The sequence below is a fragment of the Asterias amurensis genome, chromosome 11 (genome assembly GCF_032118995.1).
Source record: "Asterias amurensis chromosome 11, ASM3211899v1".
Lineage (NCBI taxonomy): Eukaryota > Metazoa > Echinodermata > Asteroidea > Forcipulatida > Asteriidae > Asterias > Asterias amurensis.
This window is the reverse complement of record NC_092658.1, coordinates 11120777-11147397: the sequence shown is the minus strand read 5'-3', so window position 1 is coordinate 11147397 and position 26621 is coordinate 11120777. Positions and strand designations below refer to the sequence as shown.

Here is a 26621-nt window from a genome sequence, read left to right as displayed (position 1 = left end):
TCAACTACTTAAAGTAGTTTTAATAATGAAGGAAATGGTTTAAACCCTGCACTTTTTATTGTGAAAACTAATTACCACAAGGAATTGATGGAAGTATTTGCCCATAAACTTTCAGGGAGACAATCTCAGCATTGAAAATCTTTAAATTAAAATACTACATAATTAAGAAATTTCAAGGGGACACATTCATTCCTTTTAAATTCTCCAACAAGATAACGAATCTGTCAACAAGGATGTTCTGGCTGTTCTGTTAAGAACATTTTATGAGGTTTTTTATTTATTTTAGGAATTAGGAAAAAGTTAAGTAGTTTTTTTGTTAACAATGCAATGGTTTAAACCCTGCACTTTTTATTGTGATTTTCGATTTCCACAGAAAATTAGTGGAAGTATTTGTCATAAACTTTCTGGAAGTGGTCTTGGCATAGAAACCTTCAAAATAAAATACTGCTGCATAATTAAGAAATTTCAATCAGACATAGTCACTCCTTTTAAAGGAACACGTTGCCTTGGATCGGACGAGTTGGTCAAAACAAAAGCGTTTGTAACCGTTTTTTATAAAATGCATATGGTTGGAAAGATGTTTTAAAAGTATAATACAATGATCCACACAAGTTTGCCTCGAAATTGCGTGGTTTTCCTTCTACTGTGCGAACTAACATGGTCGGCCATTTATGGGGGTCAAAATTTTGACCCCCATAAATGGCCGACGTGTTAGTCGACGATGTAAAAGGAAAACCACGCAATTTCGAGGCATGTTTGTGTGGATCATTGTATTCTACTTTTACAACATCTTTCTACCCATATGTATTTTATAAAAAACGGTTACAAACGCTTTTCAAAGACCAACTCGACCGATCCAAGGCAACGTGTTCCTTTAAGTTCTCCAACAAGATAACGAATCTGTCAACAATTCACAGTTGAAATGTCATCCTTGTGGCTTGTGGTTCTCGCAAGAGTTTGAACAAATTCTTGAGCGGGGCAGATAGACAGTGGGATTAAAAAAAAATAACTCAAAGGGATTCATAATTGAAATAGCTGGACTTTTAGGTCCCTTATATGGTTTCCTGCATATGATAAGGGCCAGTGACATGTCAGACTGTAGTTTATGGAATGTGGATGTCCAATGTTTTTACTGTCTTGATTTTAATTGGCTTTAGAAACAATTATTCTAACTTGTTAAAAACAATATGGAGTGATCTGTGTGTCAATTTGATGAAATAACTCCATTAATTGCAGCTTTAATGGTCCGGGGCCTGAACACTGTAAAATCAACATTGTGACTGAACAATTTTGTCACAGGTTTTTTTAAATTTCTTTTCTTTTTCAAGACTGCAATCAAAAACAGAAAAGACTCTGACCCAACTTAATATGTGTTCCAGTGAAACTGTTTTGATTGAACAAATGCTAAGCATTTCGGAAAAGATTTCTTTGTCTTTATGGGTATTAAAGACACTGGACACTATTGGTAGTTGCCAAAGACCAGTCTTTCTCACTTGGTGTATCTCAACATATGCAAAAAAAAGAAGAAAAAAAAAACTGTGAAAATTTTAGCACAATTGGTCGTCGAAGTTGCGAGATAATTATGAAAGAAAAAACACCCTTGTCACATGAAGTTGTGTGCTTTTAGATGCTTGATTTCGAGACCTCAAATTCTAAATCTGAGGTCTCAAATCAAATTCATCTTTCTCAAAAACTACATCACTTCAGAGGGAGCCATTTCTCACACTGTTTTATACTACCAACCTCTCCCCATTACTCGTTACCAAGTAAGGTTTTATGCTAATAATTATGTTGAGTGTTTACCAATAGTGTCCACTGCCTTTAAGTAAACTTAATATATCAAAGTCAGCATTTGAACATGTCATTTTTTTGTTACACAGTTAGGTATTATTCTTTATGAATTAAAAAAAACAAAAGACCGCCAGACTTGTCTGGCCAAAAGTGTAGTGGCCTGACACCAAAATGACTGGCCTCAGGTCTGCAGTCCAGTTAAAAATTCGAGCCCTGTTATTATTAACTTGCAGCCTTGAGTAAAAGCTTGAAAGCAGAAAAATGCAACAGCTTTTTATCATTAAGTATGTGTAAAACTCTCTTCTTATAATCCTACAATGATTTTGTCAGACAGCTAATTGCTATATTCCCTGGAATTAATAGCAGCTAAGTACAAGCCACTTCGCCTAATTATTGGTGACGATAAACAAGCAAAGAGCAAATACCATAAGTGACAGCTGGAGGGATAATTACAGCGGTCACATTGTGAACAAGACCCCCAGGTGATCTTAAAACTGCTTGCCATGTAACAAGAACCATTTGATAAGTTTTGTCTCATGATGCATTTTTTGTTGATAGTGAAGAAAAAAAATCCTGCCTAAATTCCGAAGCTCTTTTCAAGTTCTTGAGAGATATCTCTCCAGCATAATCTAGTTTTGTAAAATTTATCAAATTGTTTGTTAATAGAAACATCTCTCTATTACAATTTAGAAGTTAAGTTTTTACACATTTATCAAATCGTTTGAAATATAGTAACATCTCTCTATTACAATTGAGAAGTTAAGTTTTTACACATTTATCAAATTGTTTGTAATAGAAACATCTCTCTATTACAATTCAGAAGTTAAGCTTTTACACATTTTCAAGTAGTTTGTTATTGAAATATCTCCCTAGTTCAATCCAGAAATTAACTTTTGTTAACTTGATCAAATTGTTTGTCATGAAACTGTAGGTTGGACACATTTTTTAGGAGCTGTTCTTACACAACCAGTTGATGGATGTTAAACTTGATGGTATGTGACAGCAGTAACAAGGAGTTATTTGTTTAGGGAACAAATTCAATTTACGTCTTTGACGAGTAGGGGGATGGGGGCCCCCGTTGTGGCAATCTAGCTGATCACATTCTAATGAAAGTCGGTTTGAAAGTGTAAATATTTAGAGACTGGATCCCCCACATGTGTTTTTGTCAGGTGTTGCTGTGTTATGATTAGCAGACAGAATTAGGCCTGTGTTAATTGTTGTGTCTGCATATCTGTGGTTAGGTGGAAAGGGACATTAGATGAGTCAAAAGAAGATTCTCTTTTCCTGATTTGGTGTGGACTAGTCTTGGTATTTGTGGAATGAGAGGGACTGGATGAGGAGATGGGGCAGGAATTTGTTTTTGTGTAAGACAATCTTATGTGTAACAATTGCAAAGTTTGGGAAAGTTTTTTTGGAGGAGCAGTTAATTAGGACAAGATAGTCTCAACTCAAGTCTGAAAAACTTGTGTGTTAGAGAATGGGACACAAGGTGAAGGTTGAGAATAGATGCAGAACGTGAGGGTTGGGAAGTTTCTGAGGCAACAGACATGCGTGGTTGGACTGAGTAAGAGACCATACATGCTAGGATGTGGAGAATCCAGTCAGGGGGGAGTTGGGTTACTGCGTTGGCATGCAAAGTAGTCAGGGCTGAGGCAGAGCAAGGCCTGCCATTTACAGACAGTCGCATTCCAATTCCAAATATGCTCAGGTCTTCCCAGTGTGACACTATGCTTGGGAATGGCTGACGCTCTGTGATTGGTCTACAGACCAAACCACCTCATTTACATACATGATTGACAGCAATACTGCTGATGCTCATGCATTTCCAGCATCCTTCATAGGGAGTGTATGTACACAGTGTATAGTCAGTCAGACTGTCAAGTTCATTAGGTGCTAGTCCCCAGGGCATTGAAAGTGTACAGTGCTCTCATCCATACCTGAATATAGAGCCCCAACATACCAGCGTCTCCCTGAGTCAGTGCAATCTTACCATATCCGGTGTTCGTAGTCACGTCACTCGTGCAGTCAGCCCGGCAAGGTTCTCAGTGCAATAATCACAGCTCCTCTCCACCAGTCTTCACTTCGGACTTACTGGCGATAGCTTCGGTCTGTGGACAACAAAACGAAATTACCTTGGCGGAAGATACAACGTTCTACTTGACAAGTTGACTCTGTTCTTCTCAACACTACAATAGCAGCATCTAAGATGGCTCTTTCATCCTCATCATCATCCTACAAGGCAAGCTCGTCAAGCGCCTCCTACAGCAGCTCTGGAGGCGCTGGCGGGGGAAGCATGTCGAGGATCACCAAATCCACCATGATGCCTTCCTACCAATCCGACACTGCAGGATTTACAAATTACAAAAAACTAAGCTCCAAATCCAAGAAGCTCATCCGTGACAGCTACGAGATGGGAGATAGCGGTGTCGGCATGAAGAGATTATTCCAAGTAGGCGTTTATTTTATTCTCTTATCTGTATTTATATAAATATTAATTGTAATCTCTGGAAAGTTTGATACTACAAGTGTATTTTATCTTGTTAGGATAAGAAAGTTTGCCAATAGCCTGTGGGGCATTTCTTAGTGCTGAGTCTCAAGTATACAGAGAGATGTATGTTTTGATTATAGAGAACTAGGTAATTTTATTCTTAGATCAAAATTGGAGTATTTTGTTGCAATCAACATGCTGTAAATAACTGGCATATCCAATACATTCCTATCAAAGGTTAGAAGGTAATTGCCATAAATGGATCCTCCATAAACTGTGATAACATAACGAGGACATGTTTATAAGTATAAGGGAATAGCTTTTAGTTGGTTTGATAGAGTAGCTTAACTAAAAATGCGATTGTTTAACATCAACTACGACCAAAGTAATGTTGCATTTTTCCCCTGCACGGTGATTCAAAGGTGCATGGAAATCAACAGATAGCAATTCTCATTGTATAGGATGTAGGACATTTCAGCTGACAAACAAGCACAGATCAAAACACTATTAGGGAAGAATGAGAAGTGTTAATTAGCTGTTGCAAACTGCTTATTAATTAAAAGGACAGTATAAATGCAACAAATAGTTAATGGCCTGACATGACAACCCTCGTAGAGTCTTTCTTGAAGACTGGGAAAGTCAGTGGCATAATTGGCCAACACTATTAAACAGTAGCTTTGGAATCTAGAGTAAAAACAAAGCTAGGTAACATTTTAAATAAGGCTGAATTTGCTTGCAAATGTAAGTTTAGAGCGGACAATAATAATGTTGGATAATTGAACTGTAGCTTTGGAACCTAGAGTAAACAAAAGACTAGGTAACATTTTAAATTAGGTTGAATTTGCTTTCCAATGTAAGTTTAGAGCGGACACTATAATGTTGACTGTGCTATGAATTGCCCCACTGTCTGTGTATCCTCAGCCGCCTGGCAAAGAATCAGTCTGGTACACAGACACCGCTTCCTTCAAAAGCTACAGCAGGTTGAGCGCACCATCTAAACGCCTCATCAGACAGAGCTACGAAATGGGTGAAAGTAGTGCCGGCATTAAACAACTTTTTCATGTAGGACGCTTTCTGATCAGGCTGTGATTAAAATAAATAATAATAAATAAATAAAGCATAATTTTGAGGCAAGGTAACAGATCCTGATGAGACATTTAAACAAAAGTATTAGCAATAATTTACCACCTAGTTACCAATAATTATAAATTTATAAATTAGTGCAGCATCTTTAACCAAAAGGCTGATAGACTGATATTCTTTCGCCCTTTCGAGAAAATCAAAATTAATTTATTAAAGGCAAAGTATACCTTTGGGCTTTTAATATTATTTTATGTAGATATATACAATCAAACTTACTAGTCAAAATTTTATTTCAAAAGGTGGTAGCGTTTTTGAGATGTCGCCTAAAATCTGTAGCGGTTATTTTCCACACAGGAAGAATAATCCACAATTGGAGTACACAATCTGAGAAACATTTCATGCACAAATGTTTCTCAGATTTAAATATTTTTGCACCCCTCTCTTTAAAACCACATTCGTTTGAAGGGACTCAAGATGTTCTACATTATCAATAGCTGCACTGCTTCTTAACCAAGTTAGTGTCTATGTCATACATTCTTGGAGTAATTACCAAGGCATACCCTAAGTATTTTATCGTTGAGCAACCCGGTTGCAACATTTTTCTTTTGGTTGCAACTCGAATTTGAAAAGTGTGTCTCACCATGGATCTGTTACCAATGAAGCTGCTTAATTACTGATGAAGGTTAAACAGCATGTGAAGCTGAACCGTTACTATGTAAACAATGCATGTTGGTTTCCAGCTGTAAAGAATTCCAATAAGTTCGTCATGGCCTCATTATCTCAGCTGTTTTGACTCATCTCTGCTCTGTGATTGGATAATTACATGCATGGAAGTTTCCATGGCTGCTTTTGATTGGCCGAGGCAAAAGTACAAAGATAATTATTCATGGCAATCCTGCTAATAACTCTGCAGCTTTTTAACATCATTGTTGTTAGCAATATGTGTTTATGGCTATAATATACTACATGGAGGCCTAGTAGTTTTGTAATTGATTCTGTTTTTATAATAAGCTAAAAGAATCTTAGGGGTCATAATGTAAAACAGGGATAGATCAGTGATGCCTTTTCTATAGGAGTTAGTGTTGAAAAATATCAATAACATTAGTTTCATGTTTAATAACATTGAATCAAATTTAAAATTTCCGTAACTGATTTGATTTTTCATGGATAAGTTTAGACTAGAAGATATTCACTTAGGGCTTTGTAAACGATCTGTACGTGCATCAACGTTCCAGTTTGCATCTTGCATTAAGTACTTAGACAGCCTCACTCCAGTTTCCAAATTCCAAGGATTATTTCAGTGCCAAGGAGATGGATGGATTGCACAGGATATGTTTTGCAGCTGTGCTTTCGTCTTTCTTTAAGTTATTCTGGATGATGCAGAGTGTCAACATTGTGGACTCTACAGGGGAGGCTTGTTCCTCCTGCTGCTCCTTTTGAATGGTGGAAGAAAGCTGGAGGCTTACTCCTTGGAGGTTTAGCTCCTCTGAAACTGAAGACAAGGATGATGATATAACGTTGAAGATGATAAGGAAAGGCTCAAGCCTTGCTCCTTGGTGCTAAAAGAGGATGTGACTCAAGCTTTGCTCCTCTTGGTGATGAACATGAGGTGATGAACATGAAGACGAAGATGGTGATACTATATTTAAGATGAGGAGGACTGATGATGCTCGAAAAGGATGGGGCTCAAGCCTTATTTCTTGGAGGTGGCTCCTCTGGCTGATGAAAATGAAGACAATGCTGATGATATTATACTGAAGATGAGGAGGAGAGATTTTTTACTAAAAGAGGGTGGGGGCTCACTGACCATGTGCTGGAAGTTCATTGACGAAAATAATGTCTTGATAAAGGATGTGAACAATATGATATTGGTACCACTTGTTATTGAAGTTCCTTGTAATTTTGTTTGCCGAAATAAGGAGATCCTGTTATCAAAGATAGGAACAACAAATGAATCTTGCAAATGGCACAACAGCAGAAGTACAGGAAGGGCACCACAGCTATTGCTGTGGGTGCCAATGGGTTATTTAAAGACCGTGGCTACAATCAGCAAACTATTTCCTGTACATCAACCACAGAAGAAAAAACCCAGTAAACTCCTCAGGAAAATGTGTGAGCAATTTGACCACCCCCTTTAGTGGGGAATCTTGCGGTAGTCTGGTGTGGTGGGATGTCAGCTCATCATCATGGAATGTGGCAAATTATCAGCATTCCATGATGCTGATTGGAATGAGCAAGAGGAGGAGGAGACCAGAGGACTGCTGGCCAGCAGTGATATGTGTGTGTACATGGAGGCCTGTCAAGAAGGCATAAATAACAGAACCAGACTGGAATCTCCCCGTAGTACCAAATTTGGTTGCTAATTTGCGGCCAGTCTGGATTGTGTTGTGTACACTGTAGAATCCTCTGGGAACTGGACTCCTTCAGTCTATTTTGTTTGAATTTTTACATTTAGTCAGGCATCCAAGTGGGGGATAAACTGTCTGATGGAGAAAAAAAGTTCGAAAAAAAATAACATGGATCTATTGCAAGTATTGACCAATTCAAGGAAATATAAGAAATAGAAATATACATAGTGTCAGACATCTAGATCTTAGAATTTCAATAACTTGAGCTGCTTATACCAACATGGACATCAATGTTGGAGGAAACTGTTCTTAAAAGTCTTGGCTTTAAATTTCATTAAAATTTCATTAAAATTTCATATCCAGTTATGGTGTTTGACAGGACTACCTTTTGTTTTCTAAACTTAAGTGATTTTGGGAGTTTCACTCACCAATTCCTCACCAATCCCCTATACAATTTTCAACTGACATTTGTTAATTCAATCACTCTACTTGCCCTAATAACTCCATATAAAAGCATGTCATTTTCTTTCGACAATTCTTTAAAAAATCTGCAGTTTTATCGAGGTGGCGTTGGAAACCCCTGTATAGTTTTATAGACCTTACTCTATGGTTAAAAGTGTGCTACTCTCCAGGGCAGCTAATGGTTTAGCTGAGGTCATCCCAGGGTCCTTGTTGATCCCCCCTGAGGGTCATAACATGACCCCATGGAGGTCATACACAGTGAGGGGTCTGCCAGTTACTGGTGTCATTGAAGCTTATTATTACACTTGGGGGTACTTTGAGAAAATTAGAGTAAGTGTTTAAAGAATTAGGAGGGAAGTAGTCTGACACCTAGAGGGTCAGGTATAAATGCTCCCAAGGTTGTTCAAGGAGAAGAATGAGATGGGAGGGGTCGGGATACAGGTTCAGTTGTTCAGAGCTGAGTATTTAGAGAGATGCAATATAGAGGCGCCAGTTTTCTGTTGGTCTTTTAACAAAGTGTTTTGTAATTTGTCGTTGTACATCAATTAATTGTAATGTTCCTAGGTATGAGTCAAAGAGAAAGAACTTCAAAATTACGAGTACATGTACCTATAAGCTTCTATTTATGATTATTGTGAAATTGTATTGTTCTCTTTATTTAATATTAATGCAGAGCTCTCAAACTTGACTTGTTTGTTCAAATGTTCACTTTAATGTTGTCTAACACCCGGTTCAGACAGGTACCTTTGAATTACGCTGGACCAAATTATTAAAGACATGAAAAGTTCTACATCTGAAACATTTAGGAGCGACTGGATGTACTGAAAGTCGAAAGATTGACTTTGGAGCATCTGGGTTTCAGATGTCGGTCTTGTCATGAGCTAAACCCAATGTAAATGTTATGTTAAGCTGGCCTAGAATCGCTCCAAATATATTTTGTTCGACGCGACTCTGGAGCGCCTGTCTGAAACAGGGGTTAGTTTGTAAGATATTTTGACAAGCTTTTTTTGCTGTGAGCCGCTTAAAGGCACTGGACACTTTTGGTAAAGTTGGGATACACCAAGTGAGAATACTGGTCTTTGACAATTATTAAAAATGTTCAGTGCCTTTAATATCCAAGAGGTGTGTACATCATTCATTGGTGAAATACATACCAAATGCTTAAAAAGCTAATCAGTGTGCTCTAAGGTGAGTGTGTACTTAAAGGCAGTGGACACTATTGGTAATTACTCAGAATAATTATTAGCATAAAACCTTACTTGGTTACGAGTAATGGGGAGAGGTTGATAGTATAAAACATTGTGAGAATTGGCTCCCTGTGAAGTGACATAGTTTTTGAGAAAGAAGTAATTTTCCTCGAATTTGATTTTGAGACCTCAGATTTAGAACTTGAGGTCTCGAAATCAACCATCTAAAAGCACACAACTCCGTGTGACAAGGGTGTTGAGATACAGCAAGTGAGAAGACTGGTCTTTGACAATCACAAATAGTGTCCAGTGTCTTTTTTTATAAAACTAGTACAAACTAGAGTCTGTGCACCAGACATTTTGAACTTGTAAGTAAAAATTCTGATGTTATCATTTAGAATTTTGAATTCATCTCATTCAACTTTTTTTTCTGTCTGCATTCAAAACCTGACACTCATTCAAGTCACATCTACATTTTTTCTGTGTGGAATTTGTGAAATGATTCATTGTTTTATTTACCAGAAATAAGCTTCATTTTTGAATAAACAATCTGTGAAAATGTTTATTGTCATTTGAAACAATTGTTATGCTCAGATATTATTGTTTCTTTGACTTTGAATATGAAGCTATTTTTAAGTCAGATTTGTTTTCCTTTTTTTCTTTCTCTAATTCCTCACTTCTTTTAAAAACATTTGCATTGACATTTTTGCTTTTTAGACTTGTTATTAAAAATGACTATATGTTTTGATTTGTTTTCCCCCATACCTATAGGCTCGCATTGAAGAGCTTGAAGAAGAGTTGGAAGCTGAAAGACAGGCTCGTGCTAAGGTAGGAAAACAATTTCTCTTCAGAGTCATAAAGGGTTGATCAAGTTAATGACTTTGTAAGCTAAGTAGAACACTACAGCCAATCTATGCTTCATCCATCTTGCATTTCTCCTTTTGAAAGCAAAAGAGAGGCCGGAAAGGGGAACCGGAATCTGTTTAGCAAGTTCTTCAGCAAAACAAACTCCACCAAAGTATTGATTGCCCCACCAAGATCTGGGTCCAATTTCATAGAGCTACAACAAGTTGCTAAAGCACAACAAAATTATGCTTACTGAAATACATTACCGGCCAAAATAACATGTCACATGTACCATCTTTGACTGGTATCCTGCAAATTTTTGCTTTGCACAGTCATGATATTCTTCCTACTTTAGTTTTATTTCCGATATTTTTGTAGCCCCTGGAAAAGTATATTAAATCTTACACCTTGCATTCCTGTATGTACTAGATACATTTGTCCTACTTATTTTTCCTGAGGACCACATATCATGCCTGTTAATGCTAGCAGAAGATTGTTTTAAAAGCAACATTTTATGTTTAGGCAGCTCTATAAAATTGGGACCTGATTGGCAACATTTTTTTTCTAAAAACAATCCCAGGGGTCCAGACATCAAGAGAACATTCCTTCAATCCAGAACCACAGTGGCATTCAGACATCTTTCTGAACCAATATGCTAAAAATAGCCGCACCTGTGTTTATCAATGTGAGAGAAAAGGGCAAGCTTAGCAGGGAAGCTAGCGATAAGAGCATGCCTCGAAAACTGGTGAAGGGAAAGACCAGCTGGGTGAAGAAGTTCTTCTTGATCTTCTTCATGAGTTATTTTCAGCAAATGGAATTTCGCTCGGAATTATTTAATTTATGAATCTGTCGGTGTGTCATCTTTTGATTATATTTATAGAATTCATATTGATTTTTTGTTTCAAGAATGGGGAAAATGCTGTTAGAGGCGTGACAAACTTCTGTCTGGTTTGGATTCAGTCAAATGATAAGAAAAAAACTTCTTTTAATGATTATTAAGGGAAAATAGCCAAGATAAGTTCTCACTTTAAATCTTAAATCTAGTTGGTATGCCTGCTCTGCGTATACTCATTATGTTTGTATAAATCAGTAACCAACTATCCCTGGAAAATCCCTGGTCATCATGAACATTCCAGAAATATTTGAAGTTCCAAAGAAGTCTATTGATATCATCTGGAATCCACTTGAAAGCTGGATCAAAAACTGATCAACATTGAGAGTGCTTTTGAATACCTTATTTCTTCTTTTCCCAAATTCCATTATACAGTTCCTCAAAGCGATGCTCTCGACCCAATACAAAATTTGAATAATGTCTGGTACAGCGATTTGCTTCACCACAAGTTACTGCTAAAATTTGAGTTCCTCAGACCAAGAGGTAGTTGGCATAGCATGTGGTACTATGTGTTTTTGCTTTGTGCAAAGTTCCAATAAAAAGTTACATTTTCCCCTTAGAAGTGCCCCTTCCCAGAGGGAACTTTCTGTTGCCCTTAAAGATCGAAATTCAAGTCTTGGAGTTTCATGAATTTGAACCCCTGATTTGAATTAATTTGTGACGGTCTTTTTGTTGTTGACGACGTACAGGCAGAAAAGCAGCGCACCGAACTCGGTCGCGAGCTTGACGACCTTAGTGACCGTCTTGACGAGCAAGGTGGCGCCACAACGGCACAGATTGAACTCAACAAGAAGAGGGAGGCTGAGCTGATCAAGATTAAGAGAGAGCTTGATGAGACCCACATGCAGCATGAGACCACGATGTCATCACTCCGCAAGAAGCAACAAGACATGGTGTCGGAACTCTCTGAGAACCTCGACCAAGTCCAGAGGAGTAAATCTAAGTAAGTAGGTTTTTGAGACTCAAATTGGAAAAAGATATTTGAGAAGAACTTTTTGAAAGAAACTACTTAACCAATTTGTATCTTAAAGTTATGATGTGTCGTTTTTTTTATTAAAGTCACCCTAATATAAATCACAATTGTTAAACTTGTAAAAACCATTTATATTCTTCTTTTTAATCCTTTCCCAGGATCGACAAGGATCGCTCTATTCTCAAACTAGAAGTTGAAGATTTGAACACAAATATTGAAATGCTGCAACGTGGAAAGGTAAACTAGAAAACCTAAAAATTTCGTCCAATATTGCTCTTTCTTGTCCATATTATAAGTTGTTTACTCTTTCACAAACAAAAATTAAAATGGTCTTGCCTGATTGTTCACTCCCCCCTCAGATGAACTCAGACAAGTTGATCCACCAACTTGAGGCTCAACTCTCAGAGGCCAACAGCAAACTCGACGAGCACTCCCGTTCCATCAGCGAGCTCAACTCCCACAAGAGCCGCATGGCCCATGAGAACAGCGAGCTGACCCGGCAACTGGAGGAGTCCGAGAGTGGAGCTGGCCAGATGAACAAGAACCGCATGCAGCTCATGGCTCAACTGGAAGAGATCAAGAGGAACCTCGATGAGGAATCTAGAGTAAGTTTGATGTCAAACAAGAGTTGCTACGCAGTTGAGCCCAGCTCGTACTTCCACTAGAAGGGTTCTCTGGGGTTTTCCTTCAACATATGAAATTTCCTTTCCTTGTCTTCTCTCCATGGCTAATACAATGATAAAGTTCACTTTTCGAGGAAAACAAATTATGATGAATGAAATGAAATAAGATTGCAAATGTTGAGTCTTTAGCATAAGGAAAAATTGATTATAATTGGTGAAAATAAAGACAACTTTTAATCTGGATATATTACCTTGCAATTTATGCTTATATAACGAGCAAATATCACATCACTTTCATCTTTGAATGCATAAGAAGAGAGGACGCCACATTTTCTCGCCATTTGACATGACAAATAGTGCCACTAGAGTCATTCACACTTTAACACAACAAACCATCCACTACTTATTTGTCAAACTTTTCTGAAAATTGCACGGCGCTGTACAACTTTGTAATGAATGCGTAACGGGTGTGCTTATTTCCCTCCTGCAGTCTCGCCACAGCCTGATGCAGCAACTGAAGCAAGCCCAAATGGACAACGACTCACTCCGTGACCAACTGGAGGAGGAGTGCGAGGGCCGCGCCGACGTCAGCCGCCAGCTTGCAAGAACCAACCAGGAACTCGCTGCCATGAAGGCCAAGTTCGACGGCGAGGCTGTACAGCGGGCTGAGGAGCTGGAAGAGCAAAGGTAATGTCTATTACTGGTTAACAAATATCTTTGCACCAGCCTCAACAATGCAAACTCAATGTAGTTTCAGATGTTAATTCTGTTTCTGCTGAGCAATACTATTCTCTGCTTAGCAATTTTTTTTGTTCTTACAAACTTTATGAAATTCAAAAACTTTGTTAAAATATGGAATAAAATTAGGGACAACAAAATGAACATGCCATGGAATAAAACTTTGTATTAAAGTCTCCCAAATTAATATAAATTAATATAATTTAATTCCCCTATTTTAATGGGTATTAAAAACCTTATTTGTTTGGCTCACGGTAATCGGCCTTGTTAATCGTAATCGTTATTTGCTCGTGATTGCAGGAAGAAGTTGTTGGTACGTCTTGCTTCACTCGAGGAGCAACTCAACCAAGCACTGACTAAGAACAGCAGCTTGGAGAAGGCTAAGGCTCGTCTCACTGGAGAAGTAGAGGACCTCAACATTGATCTTGAGAGGGTAAATGATGTTCTTTCTAGCCGGGCTGAAATGTCCCAATTGAACCAGATATTTTAGAGCAAAGCTCTCAAACATCAATCGTTTTCATTGGCTTTTCCTGGCTTGAACAAACAACTTTGTAGTTTAACCAAGGATGAAATCGACTATCTTGGCCAGCTGGGTATTTTTCTTCTTCTTTTAAAATTGTTAATTTATAAGTTTTTTTTATATATTTATTTCAATTTTCAGTTATTTCTTTTGACCCACCCATCAACAATTTCCAAGAAAAACGATTTTTGTTTTTTTAACGTTGACTATTCTGAATGGCCCCTTAGCTGAGCTAAATAAGCAGAACTGAATTCTACCCAGCCGAAGTAGATATGATACTGCATACTGAAACCCCTCATCGATACCCCACTATGGATTGGCTCACATTTTGTACTAAATAAAACTACTTTAAAAATGTGAATCGATGCTGAGCTCAAAAATTGTAAGGAAATTATTTGTTCCCTCAATGCAGTTTTTGAAACACTATAATATATATTTTGTCTGTGATGGCCCTCTTTTGATAATCTTAGGAGTCTGGCCGTGCCAACGCTCTGGAAAAGAAGCAGCGCAACTTCGACATTGTTCTGGCCGAGTGGCAGCGCAAGGTGGATGACCTGAATGCCGAGCTCGACTCAGCTCAGCGCGAGGCCCGTGGTTACTCAACCGAGCTCTTCAAGATCAAGAACACCTACGAGGAGGTCTGCGAGACTGTGGAGACCTTCCGCAGGGAGAACAAGACCCTCCTTAGTAAGTTTGTCATCGTCTTGTGATGGGCTCAACGAAAATGAATACTAACAAAAAGCTGTAGAAACTCTGTAAAATTTTCAACATCTCTGGAAGCAACACAGACCTTTATTCTTTTCCATACAAAAGGTTTACAGTGTCTTGACATTGTACTTCGCTGGTCAGTGTAAATTTTATTCATCGAACGGTGATTTAACAAATGCAGTCTTTTGTTTGCGTATTCCATATGAAATCACTGACCTGACTGACCAGATCACATTTATACTTTTCCATACAAAAGGTTTACAGTGTCTTGACATTGTATTTCGTTGGTCAGTGTAAATTTTGGTCGTCGAACAAAGATATAACAAATGCGGTCTTTTATTTGCGTATTCCAGATGAGATCACCGACCTGACTGACCAGCTTGGTGAGGGCGGCAAAAACGTCCACGAGCTTGAGAAGGCACGCAAGCGTCTTGAGATGGAGAAGGAAGAGCTCCAGGCATCCCTGGAAGAGGCAGAGAACACCCTCGAGATGGAAGAAGCTAAGGTTGTCCGCTCCCAGCTTGAGTGCGCCCAGATCAAGAGCGAAGTTGAGCGCCGACTCCACGAGAAGGATGAGGAGTTTGAAGCCACTCGGTAAGAAACTGCAAATTCTTTTCTTTTTGTAGTGGTTTGATACATTCTTTCACTTTTTGTTAAATCTCACAATTATTATGACTGTTTATTTCGTAAAATGTGGAACTAATTCTTATGTAAATGGTTGAGATTGCCCCCTGGTCATTGCCTTGGCGCCCTTGAAATGCTCCAGTAGAAATTTACAATTTCCTCATAGGGTGCCCTTTACCAAAGAGAAAGTGCCTTGGTGCCCTTGCCTTTTCAAAAACAAAGCATACAGGCCTTAACATTCCTACTTTAATTTCTTTTGGGTTTTCTCAAGGCATCTTTTGGTTCCTTTTTGGCAGGATTTATTTGTTGATAGATGGAAATTATACCAAACTAATTTTATATTTGTTTGTTTTCTTGACTTTCCAGCAAGAACCACCAGCGTGCCATGGAATCCATGCAGGCTAGCCTCGAGGTTGAATCCAAGGGCAAAGCTGAGGCCATGAGGCTCAAGAAGAAGCTTGAGGGAGAGGTCAATGAGCTGGAGATCCAACTGGATGCTGCCAACAGGAACCTGTCCGAGGCCACCAAGATCATCAAGAAGCTGCAGCAACAGCTCAAGGTAAGGCTCTAATCAAGACGGGGATGGATTTAACAAAGCGCTAAGATGATTTGCCAAGATATTGCCATGATGATTTGTATGATGACTTCACTATTAAGGCTAATCTTTGGTATTATTGTGAAGTCAGACAGTCATGCTTGGGCAACTTGCAATATTCTTTTTTTTAATCTGTTGAAGAATTTTCCGGCAAATCTGATTTCTGGTCCTTGAAAATAAATTGTGATTAATTATCCCGATGAAAAGTCTATTGAAGTCTACTTCAATGTTTTATACCGAGTGATTTATAAAATGTTCACTGACTACCACTGTTTCATGTTTCAAACAATAAAATGTTTACTGACAACCACTGTTTCATGTTTTAACACACCTGCATCCAAAGGATATGAACAAAGGTACAGTTCTTTTTGTATTTAGTGTTTGTATTTTCTTCAATTTAATTTGTTGTAAAGCTCCTTGAGGCTAACAACAGGTGCACTGTACATCCATTATTGTTATTAGTAATAGTAATATTGTTAGTGTTATTATTTGTTTTATGATGTCCTTATTTAGTACAACTTGAATGAAATTACACTTTGAATAGCCTGGTAAATTTATTTATTGGTGATAGAGCTTCCCTAAAAGTAAATCTTTTTCATCATGATTTGTTTTTCTCCGGTTGAGAATTAGGGCACTTATGAATATGCAATTATAACTTTGAGAATATGTACCTCATCATATTATGATGACAAATTTGTGTTTAACATATGTTTTGTTCAGTGTTTTTTTTTCTTTTCTTGTAGTTGTAGTTTGTGAACACTTTTTAAAATTAAACTCTGCACTTCCACTTGAGCTTTAAAACGATTTTTTCTACCTCATGATTTTTCTTACGATTTTTCCTACCTCATGCAACCGACTAAACTTCTAAACCGACTAAACCCTCTCGACTCATCTAAAATGTTTTCCAGGATCTGCAAGCCCAACTGGAAGAGGAGATCCGTAGCCGTGACGATGCCCGCGACCAGCTCCAACTTGTTGAGCGCCGTAGCAACCTGATGATCGCCGAGATCGAAGAGCTGCGTGCAACTCTGGAACACGTAAGACCAAAAACTCTTTCTGATGGAACTTCCTGTCTTTGTTTTTCTCTTCACACAAAAATTAATTTCTACTTTGTATCTGAAATATCTTTTTGTGTGCTCATTTTGAATATGGGTGGGAATTTTCCATTTTGTTAGTGTGGCTACAGCTATGTCTGGATCACTGTGCGGTCATGTGTTGAAGTGTTCAGACGTGGCCTTTCATAGATGGATTGCACATTAGTTGTTGATCACCGTATTTGATAAAAGAAACATTAGAAATGCACATTGCTGACTTTTTTTTAGTATTGATTTTTCTGAAAACTTTTTTTCACAAATTTAGTCTGAGAGATGCCGCAAGGCCGCTGAGAACGACCTGAACGACCAGAGCGACCGCCTGACCGACCTGAACGCATCCGTCCACAGCCTGACCAGCCAGCGCCGCAAGATGGAGAACGAGATCCAGACACTGCAGGGTGAGCTTGACGACTTGGGCAATGAAGCTCGCAATGCCGACGACCGCTGCAAGAAGGCTGTGTCTGATGTAAGTCAAGAAACAATAATTTTTTCCTCATGCAATTGTTTTAATAATAGTAATAACATCATAAATGAAGTAAGATGTAAATGTTGGTGCCGAGTGGTTAAGAGCACCCGTTTGTCTGGTGGTGCATTTATCTTCAATCTTTTGTAGAAGAAGTAAAAAGAACTGCCATAATGAAAACTGTTGGCTCCTAACACGCAAAAGCTAAATGTGGATAAGAGCCGAGGAAACATAATTATGTAATGCTCTGAGACAAATCTAAATGGCCGGTCTGACATGATTTACAATGATTAGTGGTGTTTGACTGGTGATCAAGAACTCAATGTTTCAATCAGTATGCTCTGATCTTTGAAACTTGAGTTGTCAAACCACCGGTTCTTCTCAGTACTACCACTACTCAAAAGAGATTAACGCAAAAAAAACCTCAAAAACTCAAAAACTCACCTTTTGAGCAAAGTTTCAAATCCTTGACAATGTTTTGTCTCTCTTTGAAAGTTTCAATCCTTATAAATGACCGAGTGTTTGTCTGTCTTTATTCAGGCCACTCGCATGGCAGAGGAGCTGAGAGCTGAGCAGGATCACTCCATGCATGTCCAGAAGATGTACAAGACCCTTGAGATCACCATCAAGGAGACACAGAGCAGACTGGAGGAGTCCGAGATGAATGCACTCAAGGGAGGCAAAGCAACCATCACCAAGCTGGAACACAAGGTATGTCATGGGGTGTCCTGGCCGCTCTTTTTTTTTCTTTTCATCAAAACTACCACTTTCGTAGTGCTTTTCAATGGGGAATTTTGTTCTTCAAAGTCGAGTTTAGGAAAAGGAATCCTTAAAAATAAAAACATCTTGGAAAGTTTTTAGGCATGGCAATTCTAAACAACAGAAACAAACGTTGTATCGTGGCCAAGTGGTTAAGAGCACCAGACTCAAAACTCTGGTGGTTCTGCCCAGCAGAGTGGGTTCGAGTCCCGGTTGTGGCACTTGTGTCCTCGAGCAAGCTACTTTAATTTCTAAAAAAAATTATTTATAGTTTTGACCAATTGTATAGAAATAGATGTCAAAACAAATAGAATTGAATTGAATTTAAACACAAACCAAGATGGGATTCTCCTGATAAACTTCTTTCATCTTTTATCCTCCCGCTTTCCTCCTTTTACAGATCCACCAATTGGAGAGCGACTTGGACTCCGAGTCTCGCCGCCGCTCTGAGGTCGAGAAGATCATGAGGAAGCAGGATCGCCGCGTCAAGGAGATCACCTTCACAGCCGATGAGGACCGCAAGAACCAGGACAGACTCCAGGAGGTTATCGACAAGCTCCAGATCAAATGCAAGAGCATGAAGAGACAGATCGAAGAAGCTGTAAGTGGAAAACCATAATAGACCACTAAACAACCAGCCGTCGATTTCACCAAACTCTTCTTAACTTAGGATTCATCTTAGGACTTAGGAGGGTTCAGTTCTGTATCCAAATACGTAGGACAAATTGAACTCATCCTAAGTTAGGACGGGTTACTCGTCCTAACTCGAGTTATGATTGATCCTAGCGTTTCGTGAAATCGGCTGCAGGGTTCGGTTTCTCAAAGAACTTAGGACTAGTCCTAACTTAAGACAAGTCGTTGGAGATATAAAAATGTTAAGGCTTGTCCTTATTCGAGATAAGACTAGTCCTAACTCTTTCTGATGAACTGTACAAAAAAGTTTTATAGAAATGGCAACTGCTAGATGTGACTTAATCTATAGGTCAGAATTTATCTTTAAAGGATTTTCTCAAAATCTCTTTCAAACTGTCTTGAAAGAAGTAAAGAAACGCAGCAAAGGGAGAAAAAAATAGTCCACATTAAATTTTCGAACCTGTCATCATCTGTTACTTTAATGTCAACGACATTCCATCAGGCTTCTGTCAAAATTCTTTTTGTCAAAATAATCGCCTCTTTCCCTTTTTTCTTCTTCCGACTACTACAGGAGGAGATGGCCAACCTCAATCTCTCCAAGTACCGAGGCGCCCAGCGTGAACTCGAGGACATGGAAGAGCGCGTGGAGATTGCCGAATGCACCGTCAACAAGCTGCGTTCCAAACATCGCAGCGGCATGTCCAGTGTAACCACTCGCAGCGTCACCACGGTATTAAGTGATTCTGAATCAGAACAAGAATTGGAATATCAATTCGAGGGGCCCGATTCGTTCTCCTACTACTAATTGATCTCAGCGCGCCCCCTACTCTCTGTCTGTCAATTTGCCACGGTACTTTTGCGCATTTCTCAGTTGTTTTTATCTTTCTTTTTTTATATTCTTGTTTATTCTTTGACGGACCAAGTTCATCATGTCAGGCGGCATGGTTAGGAGCCGGTAAAGCACCAATCATGTTGCACCAAAGAAAACGGCCACGGCAATGGATGACAATGTGTCGATTGTCCTCATTGGCTGACAAAAATATGCAAATTAGATGCACAACCAATCATCTCAGGCTATAAGTACCTGGCAAGATTTACCAAAGGATACAAAAGAGCAGGGTTGCAATGTTTTTCCTTTTTTTTAAAAACCTTTTTACAAATTTAATAATGAATAAATGGCTGAGATTTTTAATATTTTTTCCACTTTTTGTGTTTGAGTTTGTTCTAACGAAAAGTGATATGAAATGTCCTTTTTCTTTTTGTGCCTGAGGCTGAAGTTTTTTTCTTTCTTTTTTCTGACAATCCCGCGTCCTGCCAGCAATCATGCCAAGTGACCAGTGAATGTGGTCTTCTTATATTTTGTTCTTAGACAAATTTGTTTGTGTTATGAAACCGAAAACAAAGAAAAAAGTAGAAAGGCTGAAATCATCGCATGACCAAGTTGTTTCCTTGCTTCGTTAATTTTGTTCGATGAAATCCTGCTACCATTCCAGAGCTAATTTGCACATTTTTGGAAGCCGTTTTCCCTTTTTTTTTTTTTTACATGGTGCCTTCTGATTTGGTAGCATGTCAAAGATTGCATTCCGACGAGAGAAGGAATACAAAAAATTAAAACAAAATTAACAATGAAATGTGCATGTTGAGAACACCCAGAAATGCGCAACGGTAGAGTGGTACAGAAGAGAGCCGATATTGATCTGCTTTCATATTGTTCTTTTTCTCTTTTCCTCTTTGCTGTTTTGATTCTGCATGACTTTTCACAGTGCACTCCCAAACATTAAGACCTCCACCATTACGAGCCACGAGTTTCTAACAGGTCAAACTTGCTTCAGTGCTGATCCCTTGCATTGCCGCCATGGCTAAAGCAAAACGATGGAAGAGTTGTTAACCACCGGTTCTTTTCAGAACAAGCACTTCTCGACAGAGATATTCACATGGTGTTATCACAAACCTCTCTCAGTAATGGAAATGTGCACATGTGTATGCACCACGCACAACTCTCCACCAGTGAAAGGTCTTCATTGACCTCAATAAGGGAGCTGTTTTGGGTCTTTTGAGATCATGTACAAGGGGTCTAGTGCTACAGTGCACTCTTTTCCTACCTGTAACTAACACTGACATCATCCACTTTTGTACTTCTGCTATATTCCTACTGCTTGCATTTCTAAACGCTTCTTGCTAACCTATTATTACGCAGGGTCTATAGATTATTGTTGCATGTGATATATTGCTTATTGTGTTCTTACTTCAGTTGGGTTTTTCTTTTATCACACTTTCCTTGCAGTCTGTCTTTTCTTTTCCTTCTCAAAATTGTTGAGACACACAATTTAGTTTTGGTGTATATTTTTTAGTGCATTCATGCATACCATCATTTCAAACTTTCTGTGTAGAAAAATCCATTGGGGATATCCGGTTTCTGGCCATTACTTGGGCACCAAAATATACACATTTTTTGTAGCGCACAATGGGCAACTCCGACCATAGTTATTGATGCGCAAATCTTTACAAAATGGCAGCATGTTGCAAGAAAAATCCTACGCTTAATGTGTACGCATGCGACAAAATGTCCCAGTCAATGAAATTGACTTAAATCAGTGGATATATCTACAGACTATTATTTTCATTGATTTTTTCATTGATTTCATAAGTCAAATCATCCTTTATTCTTCTCTGTTCACAATTGTCTGTTGTTTCTGTTCGCTTTGATTCTTGTGCATGATTAGAGATTTTTTTCTTTTGTTGAAAGCATGGTTTGATTTGAATGAAAAAAAAAAAAAAGCTATCCGCTTTGATTTGACAAGTTTTGGAGAGCTGAAGATATGACACCATGTTAACCAAAACCACGATTTGTAAATCGTGAAAAACACATCGCCATTATTGGAAACATGTCATTATTCTTCGGACCTCTGTGTATATTCCACATGTAGCGGCCATCTTAGTTTGCTGTCCGAATCAGACTGTGTAGACCAGTTGCATCGTGGTGTTCAATGAACAAATTGGGAACTGGACCAAGATGGTTGCTGCTTGAAAGGAATTCTTGAGATTGTATTTTTGAAGGAATTAAAAATGACAACAAGAAAAGGTTCATAAAAAACCCACAAATTTTAAGCAGGAATTTAAGAGATAAGATTTTTAGAGAAATATAATAACAACAAAAAAGAATCATTGATAAAACAATTTCATGAAGGACGGAAGTGCTTGCAGAATATCAGTTTTGAAAGCATTTTGAATCTCTGGGTCTTATTTTCTTGTCATAATCTTAACAATCTCAGCAACTTCTAGACAAATTTGTTTTCAATTTTGTAATCATTCTTCTTTCTCTCTCTTCTCTTTCCCATCCATCAATCTTCCCCCATCTACCTCATCTGAATTCCTCACTTTTCCATTTTCTCATCGTTTTGTTTTCTCCTCTTTTTCATTCTGTTCCAACATTGTGAACTTCTCTGTCTATTCACATCCTTGTCCTGCTGTTCACTTTTTGTTCATGTATCTTGTTGTTTCTTTCGTCTGTTTCTTTAATGTCCCTTGGATTTCCATCCTCTGTTCTGTTGGTCCTCTCTTCACTTTCTGTATTTCCCTTCACCCCTCATTAATCACCACACCATCTCCTCCATCTTCCCCCACCCCTGTCTCCATCCTCATTCTACCTCCATTCTTATCTCAACCTCCACCCCCTTCCCTTACACCCATTCGGTACATACCTGGATCCATCCATCTAGAAATCAGCCAGTGGTATGTCTCTAAAGAGTTCATCTTCTTCAAGCCGTATGTAGATGTCTCATCCAGGCTTTTCATTGTAGATTCTCACTGGTAAACATCTTTACATTCTTTTCAAATCTCTTCACATTCCGACCACAACTTTAGGGGTAAAACCAGGATTTTTTAAATTATTCATCCGTATTGGAGAAAAGAGTATCTGGTTAACAGTTTTAAAACAAAACAAAACACTAATTACCTGTGTCATCACATGTTTATGCTTGATGAACATCCACCTAGAACGCCAACTTTTTGTCCAAGGTGTGGTAAAGGTAGGCTCTATAGAGCCCAGACTTCTTACAGGCACAAGCCCAGACTTCTTGCAGGCACAATTTCTACAAAGCTCACTAGAAGAAAACATATAAGTCTAAATTTTATGACGACTGCTACCAGTTGTTTTGTTGTACAACTTGGTTTTGTGGCAATACTTTTTCAGATTTATTTAAGCATTGCAGATTACATGCAATTTTCTACTGGTGTTCAGATTCTTTCTTAGTAGTTCAAATACTACAAGGTACAAAATCTGGAAGCAAAATCTTTGGTGGTTGACATTCAACCTAAAACAAATCTACAAGAACCTTGGGTTCGAATCCCACCTGGAAAACAAAACGACTAGAAACAAATCCATAAGAGCAATCAGTGGGTTCAAAACCTACCTGAAGAAAAACAGGCTTGACAAAACTACAAGAACCTTTTAATGGTTCAAACCCCAGCCAAAACAAGACTACATGATGTTAGAACCTTGAAGGGGTTCAACCCCATCCAAAGAAAGAAACAGGTTGGAAACAAAACTTCTAGAACTTTTGGTGGGTTAAAATCCAAACCGAGTCAGGACAAAATCAAGGATGCAAAATCAAATAATTAAACCTCTTGATAATTTGCTCTTTGTCTTGGTTGATGTTTTCAGGGTGGTATCAGCTTATTCTCTTTGCCATCCGGCCGCACCTTTGTATCCAAACCCGAAGAAAGTAGTAGAAGCCGTAGCAATCGCAGTTCTGTCTCGTCAACCAATGGTGTCCGAAGGAGAGAAGGAAATGGAGATGAGGAGGAAGAAGAAGAAGAGGAAGAAGAAGAAGAAGAAGAAGAAGAAGAAGAAGAAGAAGAAGAAGAGGAGGAGGAATAAACTCATCTTACAGACACCTGTTTTTAATCTTTGTAATTGATAAGTGGCTGCATGCATTTGTATCACTGAAAAAAGGAAACAGACAATATTGGCTTTTTGGAAAGGAATTACTTCCAATCCATTTGATTTCAAGAAATGCGTTATTTATTTAACATCTCATGAAAATGTTCACCATGGCAGGTGCTTGAATCTTCCAGGAAAACATTGTAAAATACTTCAGGAGGTTTTTACAAGTTGTCAGACAGCAACGCTTTGTTAGGTTTTTCCTCGAAGACGAAAAGCACTTCCTGGTTGCCAATGTTGTGCGTTTTCTTAAAAAGTGAAGAAATGTCTTTTTACCCTTTGAGCTATCTTCCCTTTAATATATAGAAACGGCTTTTCAGTGTCTCACTTCTGTACAGTTTACAGACACAAATTCGTGCAGATAAAATGTATTTTTTATTGTTTCTGTATTTTGTTCTATCCCTGGCTGACAAGTGCTGTAAACTTTGACTAGGCTGGAACCTCCCCCATTGCTTTGTGGGGGCGAAGCAATAGGGGGAAAGATAAAGCAATAATTAGTAGTGTTTTTGTTTTTTTCATAGCAGTACTACTTAATTCGGAACACTATATCAACGTGCATTTTATACCATGCAATAGTTTTTAATGAGAAATTTAGTTTCTATTTTATTGATTTTCTATAGTATAACAAATTATTTATAGTATTCACAAAATAGTATTTATAGTATTTATATGTGTCAGTCCATACTGGACTCCCATCATTTCAAATTTATATTGAATAATATATAAAACCTATTTTACTTAACATTCGCTGGTTTGAAGACAAATGAATGTATAATGATTAATTATTTATAATAAATGTTTTTAAAAAACCATGAGTGGTTTCATAGTCAACAAAACAAAGTCAAGCATTTTGGCTGAAAAAGATTCGGGGCCTCTCGCTTTGACCTTTGACACAGGAACCATGTTGTTTTGAATGAAATAAAATACTGTTTGATTATTAACCATTGGATGGAGTCAGTACAAAAGAAATTGATGCTTTAACCGGAGTGAAAATGCATGTTATAACGGGGTTTTAGCTAAACTGGTTTATGGGCAGTAGTAGAGCATGTAACTTAGATAACGGGTTTTGGTTTAATTGAACCAGGTTATGGTACTCAACCACTAGTTAAATTGTAAACATGTTTGGTTAACCAGAAGATGGCGAATGAAAAATCAAAATTATGAGAAAAAAGGTGCACAAAATCGGCGCGGGTCGAGTTTTTATTTCGGCCTTTTGAACAGAGTGTCTTATGTAGATGTGTGCTGTTTATAGTGATGAGGGATTTTAACCAACTAAACACCAATAACATTGGTGCTATAATTAAGGTACTTGTACCATTAATCATGGTTACTAAATTCCTGGTTATTTTAAGTGTGATCCCTCAGCAATCGATGTAGCGATTTGTTCAAGTCACCTGTTACTATTTTTTTCTAAAACTACTGTTCACCAAAATGTCGACCACAGACTTGTTTTGTACAAAAGTTAGAAATCATGTTCAAAGATGATTTGGGAAGAATCTTGTTAATATTGTGCCTATTTTTGGTTTGAATGGTACAATTTAATGGATTCATGATCACGTCATCATTGGAAAGGGTTTAGTTTATAACAACTTTTATCAATGGAGCTGTTATTGGTTTAGTAGTATCATAAGAAATGATGTCATAATAATGCTAGAAGATTGATAATAACAAATCACGTGATCTACTCATAACAAAGTGTAAATACACAGCTTTTAAACATTGATGGACTTAACCCTGGTTAACATGTACCATAAACCAGCTAGCAATTAGTTAACCCTTTAAACTGTTTATAACCTGATTATGGAAGAGAGAAAGAGTTGGGCTGGTTACCACCCAGGAGTTTTTAGACTGGTTGCTTTTTTTTAAAGCACCAATAAGACTCGATGTAAACTACGTTTGGCGAAGAGGATACTAGACGCTTTGAATACGTTTTAAAACTTATTTAAACTGGTTTTAAGTTAGTTATAGTTTTGTGATTTATGATGTGGAACCTACTGTGGCTTTCATTGCAATCGATTGCTTATTGTGTATGAATGTTCGTATGATGTCTTTACCCCGTTCAAACACTGCTTATTATTAAATGTGCGTGGGTTGGTACCAATTCGCTATAAAAGAAGAAATACAAGTCTCTTATGCTGAACTTATTATTGTCTGTCTTAGGCCACCAGGAAAAGCAATCATGGAATCAATATCTATTTGGTTTGTGGTAACATGTGTTTCTACTTGCCAGGTAGATTTTGTTCTCAGAGAACTGGCTTGCTTTGTATCCCATAATCACAATCCCATAGTCATGAAATTGCAATCATTCTCAAAAACAATCAAACAAACACTCCCAACAAACAACAGTCAACAGATACATGACACCTAGATAATGTGAAAGTATGAATTTACAAAAGAATAAGTTGGGATTTTTGTTTGAACCTTGCAATTTCTTTCAAATGGCTTGTGGGCTATTGGTTAAGAGTTCACAGCGATACTTTGATCGAAAATTACGCATAAGAGCTGAATGCACAGAAGCTGATGCCTTTTTGTTGAGCTGGAACCGGAACATTTTGCTATTTGGAAAATGGCCCAGATTTGTATAAGAACAGCGGTATGTTGACTTTTCGAAGAATAAGTGAGATGTTAGTCCTATTAGGCCAAGTGAAAAGAAATGGTTGTCCTTTTCATTTTGAAGCATAAAAATCAAACCTGAATTTCTTTTATCAAAATTGTACTTATCACCTGTTATCAAAAAGACGATAATATAAGGTCTATTTGTCCACATTTCAAATGCGATTTTGTTGTTGCTTTAAAATGGTACAGGAGGAACTGCTGACACAATCTTATTTTGAAAGTTGAACACGGGTATT

At 38.0% G+C, this 26621-nt stretch overlaps 1 protein-coding gene across 3 annotated transcripts in view; it reads left to right on the top strand.

Moving 5' to 3' along the window:
• The window catches only part of LOC139944495 (myosin heavy chain, striated muscle-like), a 66557-nt gene extending 40662 nt beyond the window's left edge, over positions 1-25895 (top strand). For 2 of the 3 annotated variants that reach the window (XM_071941527.1, XM_071941526.1), the window contains exons 28-42: positions 10131-10187; positions 11787-12040; positions 12229-12307; positions 12430-12675; positions 13184-13380; positions 13732-13864; positions 14422-14638; positions 15013-15253; positions 15650-15842; positions 16787-16915; positions 17238-17438; positions 17976-18146; positions 18595-18795; positions 19399-19557; positions 23491-25895. In XM_071941527.1, the coding sequence (XP_071797628.1) occupies positions 10131-10187; positions 11787-12040; positions 12229-12307; positions 12430-12675; positions 13184-13380; positions 13732-13864; positions 14422-14638; positions 15013-15253; positions 15650-15842; positions 16787-16915; positions 17238-17438; positions 17976-18146; positions 18595-18795; positions 19399-19557; positions 23491-23706 (2694 nt within the window). In that variant the 3' untranslated portion in view covers positions 23707-25895. Of the gene's footprint in view, positions 1-10130; positions 10188-11786; positions 12041-12228; positions 12308-12429; positions 12676-13183; positions 13381-13731; positions 13865-14421; positions 14639-15012; positions 15254-15649; positions 15843-16786; positions 16916-17237; positions 17439-17975; positions 18147-18594; positions 18796-19398; positions 19558-22546; positions 22638-23490 lie in introns of all 3 variants that reach the window. The other variant, XM_071941528.1, reaches the window with a different exon arrangement.
• The last annotated feature ends 726 nt before the right edge of the window (positions 25896-26621 follow it).